The following is a 16,279-nucleotide window of genomic DNA, read 5'->3' as shown; positions in this document are numbered from 1 at the left end:
TATTAAAAAGTTAACACAAAATGGATCATAGACCTAAATATAAAAACTAAAACTATTAAATTTCTAGAAGAACTCATAATCTGTATGACCTAAGGTTAGACAAATATTTCTTAGATACAATACCAAAAGCACAGTCCATAAAAGAAAAAAAAATGATAAATTGGACTTCATCATAATTAAATACTTCTGCTTTTCAAAAGGCACTGTTAAAATACGAAAGACAAACCACAGATGTGGAAAAAAATTTTCAAATCACATATCTGATAAAAGATTTGCATCCAGAATATATAAAGAACCCTTAAATAATAAGAAAAAACAGCCCAATTTTTTTAAATGGGCAAATCATTGGAACAGATAGTTCACCAAAGAAGATATATGGATGGCAGAAAAGCACATGAAAAGATATTGAGCATCATTAGCTTTCAGAGAAATGCAGAATAAAGCCATAATGATATATGAATACACACCTATTAGAATGGCCCAAATTAAAAGGGCTGACCTTCACAGGCAACAAAAGAAAGAATATATATATTACACTTCATCAAAATTAAAAACATTTGTGCATCAAAGAACTCCAGACAGTGAAAAACAACCCACAGAATGGGAGAAAATATTTGCAAATCATATATCTGATAAGGAACTAGTATCCAGAATATTTAAAGAACTCCTACAACTCAACAATTTTAAAAAACAGACAACCCAATTCAGAAATAGGCAAAGGACTTGAATAGATATTTCTCCAAGAAGATATACAAATGGCTAATAAGCACATGAAAAGATGCTCAACATCACTAATCATTACGAAATGCAAATCAAAATCACAATGAGGTATAATTTCTCATCCATTAAGGTGGCTATTATTTTTTTTAATGGAAAATAACAAGTGTTGGTGAAGACGTGGAGAAATCTGGAACTCTTGTGCATTGCTGATGGGAGTGTAAATGCCATTATGGAAAACAATTTGGCAGTTCCTCAAAAACTTAAACATAGAATTGCCATATGATCCAGCAATTCTGCTTCTAGGTATAGATCCAAAAGAAATGAGAGAAGCAACTCAGATACTTGTACACCAATGTTCATTGCAGCAGTATTCATAATATCTAAAAGGTGGAAACAACCTGTGTCCATCAACAGAGAATGGACAAACTGCAGTGCATACAAGCAATGGAATATTATTCAGACTTAAAAAGCAGTGAAATTCTGAAACATGCTACAATACGGATGAACCTTGAAAACTTTATGCTAAGTGAAATAAGCCAGATACAAAAGGACAAATATTGTATGATTCCACTTATATAAGATACTTAGAATAGGCAGATTCACATAGAGAAAGTAGAATAGAGGTTACAAGGAGTTTAGGAGAAGGGGGGATAGGGGAACTACTGCTTAAGGGGTACAGAGTTTCTGTTTGGAAAGATGAAAAGGTTCTGAAAGTGAATAATGGTGATGATTCACAACATGGTGAATGTATTCTTTTAAAAAAAACAGTTAGATAAAATAGAAAATGTCTTGTAAAATAGATACATATAGTAACAAGGACCTACTGTACAGCATAGGGAACTCTACTCAGTATTCTGTAATAACCTATATGGAAAAAGAATCTGAAAAAGAATGGATATATGTGTATGTATAACTGAATCACTGTCCCGTACACCTGAAACTAACACGACATTGTAAATTAACTATACTCCAATATAAAATAAAAATTAAATTACAAAATAATTTTTATATTCTTATTTTTTTAAACATCTTTATTGGAGTATAATTGCTTTACAATGGTGTGCTACTTTCTGCTTTATAAGAAAGTGAATCAGTTATACATATACATATGTCCCCATATCTCTTCCCTCTTACATCTCCCTCCCTCCCACCCTCCCTATCCCACCCCTCTAAGTGGTCACAAAGCCCCGAGCTGGGGCTTCCCTGGTGGCGCAGTGGTTGAGAATCTGCCTGCCAATGCAGGGAACACGGGTTCGGGCCCTGGTCTGGGAAGATCCCACATGCCGCGGAGCAACTAGGCCCGTGAGCCACAGTTGCTGAGCCTGCGCGTCTGGAGCCTGTGCTCCGCAACGGGAGGGGCCGCGACAGTGAGAGGCCCGCGCACCGCGATGAAGAGTGGCCCCCGCTTGCCACAACTAGAGGAAGCCCTCGTACAGAAACGAAGACCCAACACAGCCAAAAATAAATAAATTAATTAATTAATTAAAATAAAAAATACCCTAGGTAGTAAGTACTTAGTCCTCTGTGTATTAAAAAAAAAAAACTATTCAAGTACAGTTGATTTACAATGTTGTGTTAGTTTCTTGTGTACAGTAAAGTGATTCAGTTATATATGCATATATATATATATATATTCCTTTTCATATTCTTTTCCATTATAGGTTATTACAAGATTTTGAATATATTTCCCTGTGCTATACAATAGGACCTTGTTGTATATCTATTTTATATATAGTAGTTTGTATCTGCTAATCCCAAACTCCTAATTTATCCCTCCTCCCACTTTTCCCCTTTGGTAACTATAAGTTTCTTTTTTATGTCTCTGAGTCTGTTTCTGTTTCAGAAATAAGTTCATTTGTATCATATTTTATATTCCACATATAAGTGATATGATATGATAGTTGACTTTCTCTGTCTGACTTACCTCACTTAGTATGATAATCTCTGTCTAGGTCCATCCATGTTGCTGCAAATGCTATTATTTCATACTTTTTTTTATAGGTGAGTAATATTACATTGTGTATATGTACCACATCTTCTTTATCCATTCATCTGTTGGTGGACATTTAGGTTGCTTCCATGTCTTGGCTATTGTAAACAGTGCTGCTATGAACATTGGGGTGCATGTATCTTTTCGATGTGAATGTACTTAATACCACTTAAATGTACATTTTATTTTTGTCTGTTTGTTTTTATGTTTTCGCCGCACCGAGCAGCATGCGGGATCTTAGTTCCCTGACCAGAGATCAAACCCATGCCCCCTGCAGTGGAAGCATGGAGTCTTAACCACTAGACCACCAGGGAAGTCCCCTAAAAGTACATTTTAAAATGGTCAAGGTGGTAAATCTTATGTATAGTTTACCCCAATAAAAAAAATAAGTTAAAAATAAAAATAAGTTAAAGACTGATCTTAACATATGTTGGCGAGGATATGGAGCAACTGAAACACTGTTAATGAGAATGTAAAATAATACAACCTCTTTGGAAAACAGTTTGGCAATTTTTTCAAAAAGTTAAACATACATCTACCATATGACCTAGCCATTCCACCTGTAGGTATTCACCAAGAGAAATAAAAGCATTTGTTCATAAAAAGACTTGTATAGAAATGTTCATAGCAGCTTTATCTGTAATTGCCCAAAACTGGAAACAACCCAAATGTCTATCCAAAGGTGAATGGATAAATTAATTGTGGTATACATACATATATCCGTGTGTATATGTATATATACATACATGTACTATATGATATATACAATGAGGTACTATTCAGCAATAAAAAGAATAAACTACTGATACATGCAACAACATGGATGAATTTCAAAATAATTATGCTGAGTGAAAGATGCTAGACAAAAAAAAATAGAGTACAGACTGGAAGATTTCCATTTATGCAAAATTCTAGAAAATGCAAATTAATCAATAGTGACAGAAAGCAGATCAACAGTTGCCTGGGAGTGCAGGGGGAGGAGCTGGAGTGAGGGGTTACAGTGAGACATGAGGAAACTTGGGGCTGATGGAATTTCACTATCTTAGTTGTGATGATGGTTGCATCGGGTGTATATGCACATCAAAATTTGTCAAACTGTATACTTTAAATATGTGCCATTTATTGTATGTCAATTATTCCTCAATAAAGCTGTTGAAAAAAAATAAGTTTCAGAAGGAAGCAGCCAGAGTGGTCAGGAGGGAATTGGAGCACTAATTCATTGACTGAGTCACTATGTTCTATGCATTTGATACATCATCTCTGATTCTTACAACAAACTGAGAGGTAAGTATGGTTATCCCTGTTTTCCAGATAAGGCATCTGTGGTTCAGAGAGATGAAGCCATTTGCTCAAGGGCACACAGAGATAGATTTAAACTGTGCTCTTTCCATTCTGCCTCACTGTCTCCCAGCAATGTGAGAAAGTGAGGAGAAGGCTGTGCTGGTTCATCGATTGCTGACAATAAGTTGATCAGGGAATCTGAGGCATGAAAGGTTACTCTTTAAGATGGAGAGTGAGGGGCTTGGACTGCTCCACTCTTGGTGTGACTTATGAACATGAACCACTCATACACATAACTTCCCTCTGGCAATCTGGGACAGGATGCTGGGGATGTACATCTCAGTTCCCTACTCACCATGCGCTACATGATTTCATTTATGAAATGCTAAAGCAGTTCTTACAAAACAACAGAGAAAACAAAGATCATTCAATATATTGCAGTGAGAAAATTGATTAGGCATTTGGGGAAAAAATAGATTTTTTTCAGTTTATCTTTTATTCTATTTATCTTTATCAACCCCAAGTTGATAAAGAATTAAATACATGTTATTAAATAGAATTGAGTATTTAGCAGATCTTTGAACTGAGGGTAACCTTCTAAGCTTTGAAATGACGAGAAGAAATTACAAGAGAAAAGATCAACAGATCTGGCTATATAAAATTTTGAAACTTTGTACATAGAAAAATATAACCAAAAGGAAAGTAACTAATTGGTAAAAATATCTGCCTCAAATATGACAAAAGATGAACTTCTGCGAACTATAAAGCACTCATATGCAAATTGATCAGAAAAACACATCCCTCAGGGACTTCCCTGGTGGTCCAGTAGTTAAGACTCCGCGCTCCCAATGCAGGGGGCCTGGGTTCCATCCCACATGCCGCAACTAAGACACAGTGCGGCCAAATAAATACATAAATATTTTTAAAAAACACATCCCCCAAAGATTAATGGGCAGAGGTACTTCACACAAGGGGAAATGGAACGAGTAAACAAGCGTATGGCAAAATGTTTAACCTCACTAGTGATTTTTTGAAGTGCAAATTCAAACAATTACATTAGTAAAAGTTAAAAATAAGTGATTACCAGGCTGACACGAGTATAGTAAAATTGCAAGGATGCTCCGAGGAAGGTTGTTGGCAATACACATACACCACTATCAAAGTGTTCAGACTCTTAACACAGTGCTCCCTTTCCAACAGCTACTGCCAACCACTCCCATGGACTAAGCACGGATGTACCAGTTCTCCCAAATGGGAGTCTCCAGCCCAGACCATATACCTGAGCTCAGATTTGTGTCTATAAAACGTCTCCAGCTGGTGCCCCCTCCCCCTCAGCCCCACATCACACACCAAGCACGCCTCCTCCTAGTTCCCAGTGAATGTACCACTGAGTCACCAAGCCAGAAACCTGGGAATCATCCTAATTACCTCTTTGTCCCTCACCCCTGCACATACGTCATTTCCCAGTCAGATCCTGCCAATACTTCATCTGCAATGTCTTTTGAATCTCCCCCCTCCTCCTCCGCCCCACAATCACAGACCTGGGTCCCACCCTTCTGTTTCTTGCTTGTGTTGTTGAAACAGCCCTGGCCCATCTCCTCCAAGCCATTCACACTTCCTTCAAACCATTCTACAAGGAGCAGTCGGAGTTATCTTTCTAAAGCACAAAGCTGATCCCGTACTCTTTAAAATCTTTCAGCGGCTCCCCATTGTCTACCTACAGGTTAAAGTCCAAATTCTTAAGATTTAACAGCCCTTCGTGTTCCAAACTGCCTCGCCACCATCTTTCCTCTGAAGATCTTCTCCTGGCTTTCCGTCCCCTCCTCCCAGCCTGCCTCTCCCATTGTAATGTGAATTCCTTGAGAGCAGGAACTAGATTTTAATCATCTCTATTTCCCTGGCTCATAATACAGAGCTTGACACAGAGTAGGCACTCAGTAAACGTTGGGTGAAGGAATGGTTTTATTCTAAGGTAATCATTCCACTGAAGGAAAAAGCCGTATAAAGGAAACTGTTCTCTGTAGCAACATTCATAATAAAGAAAGGGTACTAAAAAACTAAAATGTTCAACAATAAAGAACTTTTATTAATTATGGGATATCCATTTAATGGAATATGATGCAGCTGTTAAAATACTCATTATGAAGATTATGTAGCAACTCAGAAAGTTTTTATAATATAATAAAAGCAGAATACAAAATAGTCTGTACGCTAGGCCTAAAATTATGTAAAAGTATGCATGCACACAAACCGATCAGAATGAGAACAGGAACAGGAACAAATGAATACAGATGATGTGTTTAGGGTGTTTGGGGAGGTACTGTTTTGTGATTTTCTTAGCTCTTTCCCAATTCCCTTTATTGTTGTTAGAATGTCATTTGTCCATAAATACAAATTGACAGAGGAAAAAATATACTGAAAATGCTTTGATTCCGTCAAGTCCTTTGACAAGCTGTGGTACAAAAACAAACCAACCACTGACCTGGGAGGCAAGAGACCAGCCTCCCTACCCCATCCCCCACTCCCAACTAGCTGCATGATCTTAAGTAAGATCTGCAGCTCTAACCAGCCATTTTTCCTATCCTCTCAAGCTGGAAGTCCCATGGTCTTTCCTCACTCCCAAGTGAACCCCCATCATATCTGTTGGTTGCACCACCATCTTCCCAATGCCCTCAGACTGAATACCTCAAAATGCACCTTCTATTGTCTCATCATCTTCTCTCTCTCTAATCCCCACCTCCAATCAATTGCCCCTTCTTGCTAATAATCATCTATAGTATGCTTTACTATGGACCTAGTTTTAGACAAAGAGGAGTCCCTGCCCTCTTAGTGAATACTGCCTGATTGAAAAGAGCCAACCATTTTTTTTCTCTCTTGCTCCTCTGCAGACTGCTGGGGGATGAAGTGGAGGGCAGAGACAGAGACATGTAAAATGGAACCTCCTCGGTTAGGAGCTTGACCCATGGTGGGAGGAGGTCAGGCAGAGGCTGGATGCTCTCAGGGATAGTACAGTGAGACTTGGCACAACGAGGGGGATGTTGACTCAGTTTGTTCATTCAACAAGTATTTACCAAGTGCTGGACATAGCGCTAAGCTCTCTGTTAGGTGGCAAATGTGAATTAGGGCAGGCTCTTTCATGGAGATACTCACAGTCTAGTGGAGGACAGATGAGGAAACTAGTCATTACAACCCAATCTGCTACTGTGTTGTCATCGAGTTTGAACCGAGGGCTCTGGGACAGAAGAATGTGGGATTAACCCTGCCTGAGGGGACCCGGGGCTCACAGAGCCAGAGGGACCTGAGCTGTATGCATCTCCAAGGCTGACAAGTGGGATTAGGTGCCCAGGAAGGGGGTTGGGCTATTCATGGCAGTTCCAAGCTGAGGGATCATCAGGTCCACAGGCAGGAGGCTTGAAAGAGGCGGCTTTGTCGGAGCAGTAATACCTTGGAGTGGCTTAAGCTTTGAGGTTTGGGATAGGGTAAGGGAGCAATGGGTGTCTGGGTGCAGGAGGCCGGAAGTGACGGGCAGAGGGACCTGAGGGGCTAGGCAGGAGGCCCAAGGGCAGTTTCAAAGTAGGGAAATCACATGATCGGATCTAAATTTTAGTTAGATAACTGGATGGTCTCTAATGTTCCCTCTCGTCCCTGAGACTTTATGGTAAGTGCTAAATGCGTTGTACAGAAATCGAGGGGCAGAGTTCAAGCAGAGATCCTACCCTCTCACGCCTTACCCTCCACCCCCTCGGTAATCTGCAGAGAAGGGAGAGAAAAAAATATTAATTCTTCCCAATTTACAGTATGGGCAGGTTGACTGGCTTGAAGGAACTTGGAAGAAGAAGCAGACAAAATATGTTTAAGAAATAATATTAGATATTCATTTCAATGTATTCTTTTTTAAATTTTATTTATTTATTTGAATTATAGTAGATTTACAAAATTGTGTTAGTTTCGGGAGTACAGCAAAGTGATTCAGATATATATATACGCATATATATGTATATGCGTATATATATATATATTCCTTTTCAGATTCTTTTCCATTACAGTTTGTTACAAGATATTGAACTTAGCTCCCTGTGCTATACAGTAGGACCTTACTCATGTCAATGTATTCTATTGATTATATGATCATGTATATGTGGGACTTAAAGTAGCCTCACTTTGCCCTCTCCTCAAAGACAGGGAGCTTGTCTAGCTCATCTTTGTTTGTCCAGCACCTCACACAGAATCAGGCGCCCCAGAGGCGCTCGGTAAACACTGGAGGGGGGAGGGCGGAAAGGGGGAGAGGAACTCGCCCTTGGGGGACACCTCTTTTTCGGCAGCGGTTCCCAAGCCCCGGACCTCTGACCTCCCACCAGCAGGTGGCAAGATAGCGTCCCCGTGCGCCGCGAAAGGGCGGAGCTGGGCGGAGCATCCAAAGCCCCGGCGCGCGCAACCATGCACCCTTTTTTCTCTGCGCTCCGGAAATAGGTGGGCCTCTTTCCGTGCCTAGCGCAGCCATGGTAAGGAAGCTTCCTTGCGAGCTCTTGGGACCCATCAGCCTCCATCCTCCAAGGGCTGGGGCTACCCGGGGCTGCGGGGCTCCCGCAGGGGGTGATCGGGTGGAGGCGAAGGGAGAGCGGCTGGTGGGGTGAGCCCAGGCGGGCTCAAGGGCTAGGGCGAACACCAGCTGTCGGCGGTGCGCTGTTGGGGGATGATCGGTTCGGCTGGCGGGAAGGCCTGGGTCTCCCGGCCGGGCACACCCGGTCACGCATCATGCGGCCCTGGGAGGAGCGTCTTGCTTCCCAGGCCGGAGCCCCGGGTGGGCCCAGAGGACTGACGTCGGGCCCGGGGCGGGCGGAGAAACTGTTTTTCCGTCGTGTTTTTGGCACGGCCTGACTTTACGTAGTGTGGCCAGTAAGCCTCTGTATACGACATTAAAAAGGTTTCCGCATTTTAAGGTGAAAAGTGATCTCACATTTAGAGTTTGAGTAAGCCACTGTTTGCACGTGGTTGTGCTGAGGTCAGATTAAATCTCGCATCTAACACTTTAAAACCTGACATATTTCGAGAAATTTTCTTGTTTGATAAGTAGAAGCACAGATTCTGGTCCGTTTCTGTTGCTGGCTGGCTGTGTGCCAGGAGGTCCAACCCCTGTCTATCACCAGCATAATGTCCTAGTAAAAACAGCCTCTAGAAGCATACGCACTTTTAAGTGGTAGTGTATAAACATATAAATAGTAAACAAGAAACACTGTTGTGAAAGACAATTAACATTCTCTGTACAACGAAAAGGGTGGTTGCGGTTTGTGAAACCTATAGTGTTTTGCTGTATACTATGTAGCATTTGCTTCTCTGCCTTTAATCACGGCCCTGTGCTTTTTACATTGTCCACATTTTGCTGAAGAGGAAACAGATGCTGTTCTTTAGAGAATAGTTGTAGCTGTGTAAACTGTTCTTGAAAAGACCTGAAACTGTTTAACAGTATTAAAATCGAAAACTCCTTCAGGCTCGTGGTCCCAAGAAGCACCTGAAGCGTGTAGCAGCTCCAAAGCATTGGATGCTGGATAAACTGACTGGTGTGTTTGTAAGTATCATTTTATTGTAAGCATGTTTTTTATGTTGTAAGTATCTTAAGGGACGTGTTTTCTCTTTAACAGTTTTATCGAGATATGATTGATACATTTAAGGGACACACTTTATACTGCTCCTTTATGTGTCAGGTATCCCTGATTACTGTATCCTGAGTTACTCTCTTCTTAAGGGCCCTGTGCTATCTGGCTGTGCCCCACCTCTTACCTAATAATTCTGTGCCTCATTTCTTCCACATACCACATGGATGCAGGACCTCAAATGTTCTTAACAGGCCTGGTCCTCTGAAAGGAAAATGCTGTAAAACTTTAAAGGTCTGGAATAGTTTTGCACACTTTGAATACCCCTTGTTTACCCCAATTGGGGGGGGGGGGCGGGTGACAGTCTGGTGAATCTCAGGACTTGAGAGGTAGTTTGAGTGAATCCCACCAATAGTTTAAGATAACTTTTAAAATCATTTTACAGGCTCCTCGTCCATCTACCGGTCCCCACAAGCTGAGGGAATGCCTCCCTCTAATTATTTTCCTAAGGAACAGACTTAAATATGCCCTAACAGGAGATGAAGTAAAGAAGATCTGCATGCAACGTTTCATTAAGATTGATAGCAAGGTCCGCACTGATATAACTTACCCTGCTGGTTTTATGGGTGAGTGGTTAGTGGGGGGCACTTGGTGGTGCTCCTTGATTTTTTTTTTATCTCCCTGTCTAAAGTGGTGGGCTTTTTCAGTCTCTCAGAAATAAAGCATGACTTTCCCTCTCAAGAGTTTTACTTCCATATTGTAGGGCTGCAAATCATAAATTATTTCTCAAAACCAAATTTCAATTCACTTAAGATTTTACGGGTCATAAAAACAGGATTTTGAAACATTAAAGATTAGCTAGCTGTCATTGATCTTAGGAATCCTTGTTAATATTAGAAATGGGAAGCATACGGGGTTTTTTTCCCGTATAGTGTGGTTATTGTTCAGCATGGGGGTACTGGGGGTCACTATAGTAACCTTAGTTATTACCATTTGATACCAGATGTCATCAGCATTGACAAGACTGGAGAGAATTTTCGTCTGATCTATGACACCAAGGGTCGCTTTGCTGTTCATCGTATTACACCTGAGGAGGCCAAGGTGAGTGTTGCAAGCAGGCTGGGCCTTCGTTTAGTAAAAGTACTTGATTGTAACTTACAGCCTGAATTAAGTACATGGGCTGATCCACTGTGGTGAGGTAGGTAGATTAGAATTACTCATAATCTTATACCTGGAAACAGCCAGTCAAGTTAACATCCTCAACAGAGTGCTTTTCATGGCAGAAATGAATTCTAGCTGAGCAGTGACTTCTGGTTGCCTTTTTTTGCGGCAAGGAGTGATTCCTAGGAACGTTTGAGTATCTGAAGTATGAGTCCTTTAAGGATAAAGGGCCAGAAAACCAATATCTAGTTCAATCCTACTGGCCCTTTGTCTAGCTTTACTGTGGGGAGGGGAAAGGTATTAGTGGAGGGGACCGATAACCCTTGGGGCACTAGTTTGAGATAACTCAAAAAAGGTTACAGACATTGATTATTTAATCCAGTTTGTTGTGATGGTTTTATGCAAAAGTTCATGGCTTCTTGAATTATTGGCTGTAAGTGAAGGTTAATTCAATTGGATGATTCAGCTCCTAATTTCCTTAGCTACCTTGTTACCAGCAGGCTGGAGGGCACATCCATTGGCATCAAGGTGATTTGATTTACTTAAAGGATGTCTTGGGGAGTGAAATGCTTTGTGAAATTGTCGATTAGATGAACTGGTAATACAATTGCAGTTTGTGAGACAAAACTCAATTGTGATGTAGAGGGAGCCATTAAGAGGCACTTGTTAGCTGTCAGGGTGAGTTGGAGGGAAGAATTCAGCCGCCCCTTGAGACTTAAACGACCTGGGAAAGGGGAGGTGATTTGCATTGGAGCGGGGAGGAAATGGTGGTGATCATCCCTCCACCTGGGAGTTTGAGGTTGTGAGGCCTTCAGTGCTTTGAACTTTTAACCTTGGGGGTGATGCAGTACTACAGAGGAAATACATAATAAGAAATAGGAAGGCTAGCCTAGAAGGGGGCAGTGTGCAAGATGAATTTATGGGGGGGTGGGAAGAAAAGTCAGGGACCCCATTATTCAGCTGCAGCTCAGGAAACAGGCTGTTCTGTGTGGGGGCTGGTACCTTCAGCTGCTGGTTGCACCTTTAAGCTGGTGATCTTGAACCAACTGTTTCTTGTACTCTGGAGCATAGTGCATGTGAGCTAGACTAATGTGGCTAACCCTTGTGTGTTTCAGTATAAGTTATGCAAAGTGAGAAAGATCTTTGTGGGGACAAAAGGAATCCCTCATCTGGTGACCCATGATGCTCGCACCATCCGCTACCCTGATCCCCTCATCAAGGTGAATGACACCATTCAGATTGATTTGGAGACTGGCAAGATTACTGATTTCATCAAATTTGACACTGGTAAGCAGGCTCTGCTACATAGGCATTCTCTTTAAAGGCCAGGCATAAGAGCTGTTCTTTACTTTTATTTTTAAGTTAATTTAATCAAGCCCTATGACTTGCACAGGGCCTGGGTACAGGGTTTTGTTTGGCGTTTTGGGGGCTCGAGGTGATTCTGATGTGCGCCTAGTTAGCAACCAAAGCTAGATGTCTTTTGTTGATGTAGTAACAGATTGGGAAGGAGGTAACTCTTAGTTTTAAGAAAAGTTCAGAGAATCTGTAAAGCCTTATGGTGTCTCATTTCGGCATGGCTTTGTGGTGGCAATGAGGGTTAGAGAGAGGAATATGTTGTGAATTGCGGGGAGGGAAGTCAGCTAAGAATGTTTTCAATGGGGAGGTGTGAGAAGCTGTGAACGGGTAACTGCTCCAATGCCCAGGTGTATGGTATTTTTACCTCAGGGATCCAAGTGCTTAGAATATTCTGTGTGGCAGAGGTGAGGTCTTGTATAACACGTTCTCAGGCCTGCTCCAGATCTCAAAAGCCTCTTCATCCATGGAAATGGCTTGAGGGCTGGGCAGGGAAGTCTAACAAAAAAGCGAACAAACTTAATTGAGATAACAGCCCTTTGTAATGCTGTCATCATCCCCCAAATCTGTTTGCAACAGTAGCAGAGAATTGTGCCTTGGAGGAACAGCAGTAGTCCAGGCAAGACATGGTAAGGACCTAGTGAGGTGGGTGCAGTGGAGTTTATTACATTTATTAGCTGTGCAGGAAGGATAGGGCAAATCTTAAAAGAGGGCCCTGAGAGTTCTAGCTTGGGTAACAGATCCATAGAAGTGAATTCAACTGGGGAAAAAAAAATAACTTTGTTGCAGACCTGTCTAACTTTGTTGCAAACCTGTCTCTGTCATTCACTACACAGGGCAGGGTTCCTTGCTCTGAGCAGATTGTCTGTTCCTTCCTGCCTAGGTAACCTGTGCATGGTGACTGGAGGTGCTAACCTGGGAAGAATTGGTGTGATCACTAACCGGGAGAGACATCCTGGTTCTTTTGATGTAGTTCATGTGAAAGATGCCAACGGCAATAGCTTTGCCACCCGGCTCTCCAACATTTTCGTTATTGGCAAAGTAAGTCTGGGTCTCTCTGTCTTCTCTCTAGTCCAGAGAAACCTGTGCAATGCAGGTACTGCTGGGATTGCAGTGCCTGGCTCCTGCTGGCTCTGCTGAACCTAGTGTAGAGCCTCCTCTGGGATAGGGCTCACAACAGGGCTGAGGCAGATCTGTGTGTTTTCAGTGTCAGAGAATCAGCAGCGGACCAGTTCACACCTGGGTTGGTGGAAAGTGCCAGTAATGGGATGAATATACCTTATAGTTAGGTTCTTTAATTTGTGCCTGTGTTGAGGCGGGGTGGGGGTGCTTTTTGAAACTAATGCTTGGCCTTGGGCACTATTTCAGTACTTCTGAGACTAATTATGAAGGGTATTGTAGTTTGCATCTACAGATACGGGCAACAAGTTTAAAGTGGGTATTTCTGATAAACCAGCATCAAAGTGTCTTAAGACTGCCTGACTTGCTGAGTGTTTTCACAGACAGGCTTCTCTGTTCCTCTTGATGAGAAGACAAATGTAGCATGTGCCATCCTGTTGATGGTGTGTAGCAGGTTTTGATTCTCCTTGTTTTCTCCTCCAGGGCAACAAACCATGGATCTCTCTTCCTCGTGGAAAGGGTATCCGCCTTACCATTGCTGAGGAGAGAGACAAGAGACTGGCAGCCAAACAGAGCAGTGGATAAAATGATCTCTAAGTGACGTGACTGGGAGAGTCTTTTTACTTACGGATAATACTACATAATTAAAAGCCTCTTTAGTGTTTGTTGTAGTTTGTGTTTGTGTTTGTTTGTTTGCTTTGATTTACATTTTCCTTTCTACTTTATAACATGAAAAGTAGATTGAATTTTCAGGCAGGCTTGGGCATTCTGGGATGTGAATCTGTGTCTCCTATAGGCTGGACCTGGGTGGTGGTGGGAGGGAGAACACATCAAACTTGGCAAAGAAGGAGCAGCAAGTAACCAAAGAATGGAGAGAGCCAGGGAAGCCCATAAGGCCAAGCTCCCTTACTTGGCTGGGACCTCATTTACGCTGTTCTCTTAGCCTTTTTTTAAGAAATGATTGCCCTCTTCGGTCTTCATTGCACTACCCATACACAAGCCTGGCTCATCTGTTTTTCCCATGTCTGTGTCCAGCTTTGGATACAGGTCATTATAAAGTTATGGGCTCTTGATGTTGTGAAGCAGTGCACTTGCTTGGACTTAGTCCTCTATCATTCTCCAGCTGCCACAGCATTCAGTCCTCAGTTCCGTTCCTCAGGACTGCAAAAACATGTTTTGCTTGCCAGTCTCAAGAAGAGGTGCCCCTGCTGCAAGGGGCCAGCTGTTTAGATCTGTTCCTCGTTTTAAGCCCTGGGTCTCTTACAAGAGTGTCAATTACCCTGCAGTGTGATAACAACCAGCTCTCCTTCCTGTTACCCTACAATGTGCGTCTTCCTGCTGAGAACCAAAACCACCTTGGCTGCCTATAGCAGGGCTTTTCAATCTTCATACTATTGGGCCAGATAACTTGTGGGTGGCTGTCCTGTGTATTGTGGGATGTTGAGCAGCATCTCTGGCTTCTACCCGCCGGATGTTAACAACATGCCCTTCTGTTCTTCCCTGTTGTGATAACCAGAAACTGACTTGAGCCGTAGCCAGATCCCCCATGGGAGCAAAATTGCCCTGTGTTAAGAACCACTGCCCTCTAGATCTCACCATCACCTTCATTTAACATCTTATTGCAGACCACTTAATCTCCCTTGCCCCTCATGGCAGGATTTGGAGTCAAAAACAGTTGTTTTGGACGTCTTCCTCCATCTGAGGCATGATGAACCTGTGAAATCATTGCATATTTAACTGGGCATGTCTAATGATCATCTCTGGTGCCCAGGCCTGTGGTCCAGTAGATGAGGAAGCCTGCTGAGGAGCTGTGGCTTGGGACAGCGTCTCCACTCCTGGCTGCGTCCTGGGCTTGGAGTCAAGCAGTAGAATACTGACTGGTCTTGCCAAAGAACTGAGCAACATACAAACTAGTCAGCGAAAGTAGGAGGCACGCCCAGGTGTCTCCCAAGCCCAGGTTTGACCCCACAGGGCATCTCTGCCTTCCATATTGCGGACTAAAGCACAATTGGCTGGGGCCACAGGACTGCTGCTTAAGCAGAAGAAAGGGAATTTCTGCAGAACTGGGTCCAGTCAAATCCAGTGGGAGACGGGTGTGGAAGTGGGCTTGCCAGACAAGTTATTTCAGCCTAATTCTCTTGCCAGGAGTGGAGCTTATCCAGAAAGGTAGTTTCGATGAGGGGCCAGATCAGAAGTAATCTTTATGGTGCCCCTTGAGAAACAGGCAGGGAAGACTGAAAGGCTAGAGGGCAGGGGTCTCTGAGTGCTGGTGGATTCTCTTGCACTTTCTTTCTAGGTTTGTCCTGAGTCTCAGCAGACGATGGAAATGATTTGAATTTTAGCTAAGGAACCAAAGCAAATATGGGGGATGAAAGGCCTCCAAGTTGGTTCTTTCCACAAGTGCAGTGGTTTCCTAGATGCTGACTGGCCAGCCATCTTTTCCAAATGCGGAATTGGTGTTATTTGGCTGCATTCTATTCACATCACCAGAATTTTTAAACATTTTAAGTTTATTTTGGTTATTTGTTAAACTAGCACGGGGATTTTTTTTTTTTAAGCAACTAGTCCCAATGTGGGGAAGATTTCCATCCTCATACCAAGTTGTATCGGTGGACTTAGCGAAAGCAGCCTGTATCATTAGAGTGAGCTACAGTTTCCAAATATATGGCTTGAATCTTTGTAGGCTTAAGAAGGCTTCCAATTTGATTCATAAAATCTTAGAGCTGGAGGGAATCTTAGAGATCATCTCAGCAGAAAGGCAGACAAATGGTCCCAAGATAAAACTGACTGAAGCAAGCAGAACTTTATTGGGTTTGGTTTACTTCCCTTGTGCCTTTAGCAGACTGGGCCTCATGCTCCACTCAGGGCAGCACAGCACAGATTTGAATGAGAACGAGAATACAAACAGCTAGGACTTGTGTAGAACCTTATAGTTCTACAAGAGCCCTCTTGATTCTTTGAGATCCAAATCCTGTGTTGTTTCTAAACCAGATGTTAAAGAAGGGCCATAGCCACCCCTCTGCCCCCTGACCCATGCCAATCAGCTCTATACAAAGTCTTTCCC

General features: G+C 42.4%; 1 protein-coding gene across 1 annotated transcript; it reads left to right on the top strand.

Annotated features, from left to right (window-relative positions):
- The first annotated feature begins 8,390 nt into the window (after positions 1 to 8,390).
- On the top strand, positions 8,391 to 13,886 carry RPS4X (ribosomal protein S4 X-linked). The gene is made up of 7 exons (XM_068533662.1): positions 8,391 to 8,493; positions 9,480 to 9,557; positions 10,028 to 10,208; positions 10,586 to 10,683; positions 11,859 to 12,030; positions 12,980 to 13,137; positions 13,699 to 13,886. The coding sequence occupies exons 1-7, from the start codon at positions 8,491 to 8,493 to the stop codon at positions 13,798 to 13,800; spliced, it is 792 nt and encodes a 263-aa protein (XP_068389763.1). The 5' UTR covers positions 8,391 to 8,490; the 3' UTR covers positions 13,801 to 13,886.
- Positions 13,887 to 16,279: the final 2,393 nt, after the last annotated feature.

This window comes from Eschrichtius robustus, chromosome X (assembly GCF_028021215.1).
Source record: "Eschrichtius robustus isolate mEscRob2 chromosome X, mEscRob2.pri, whole genome shotgun sequence".
Taxonomy (NCBI): domain Eukaryota; kingdom Metazoa; phylum Chordata; class Mammalia; order Artiodactyla; family Eschrichtiidae; genus Eschrichtius; species Eschrichtius robustus.
The sequence above is the reverse complement of the archived record's forward strand: the minus strand, read 5'-3'. Positions and strand labels throughout refer to the sequence as shown.

Excerpts from the sequence above, each read along its gene's own strand:
- RPS4X (XM_068533662.1), top strand. Across the intron at positions 10,684-11,858 it reads TTACACCTGAGGAGGCCAAG|TATAAGTTATGCAAAGTGAG; the intron begins GTGAGTGTTGCA and ends TGTGTGTTTCAG. Across the intron at positions 12,031-12,979 it reads TTTCATCAAATTTGACACTG|GTAACCTGTGCATGGTGACT; the intron begins GTAAGCAGGCTC and ends CTTCCTGCCTAG.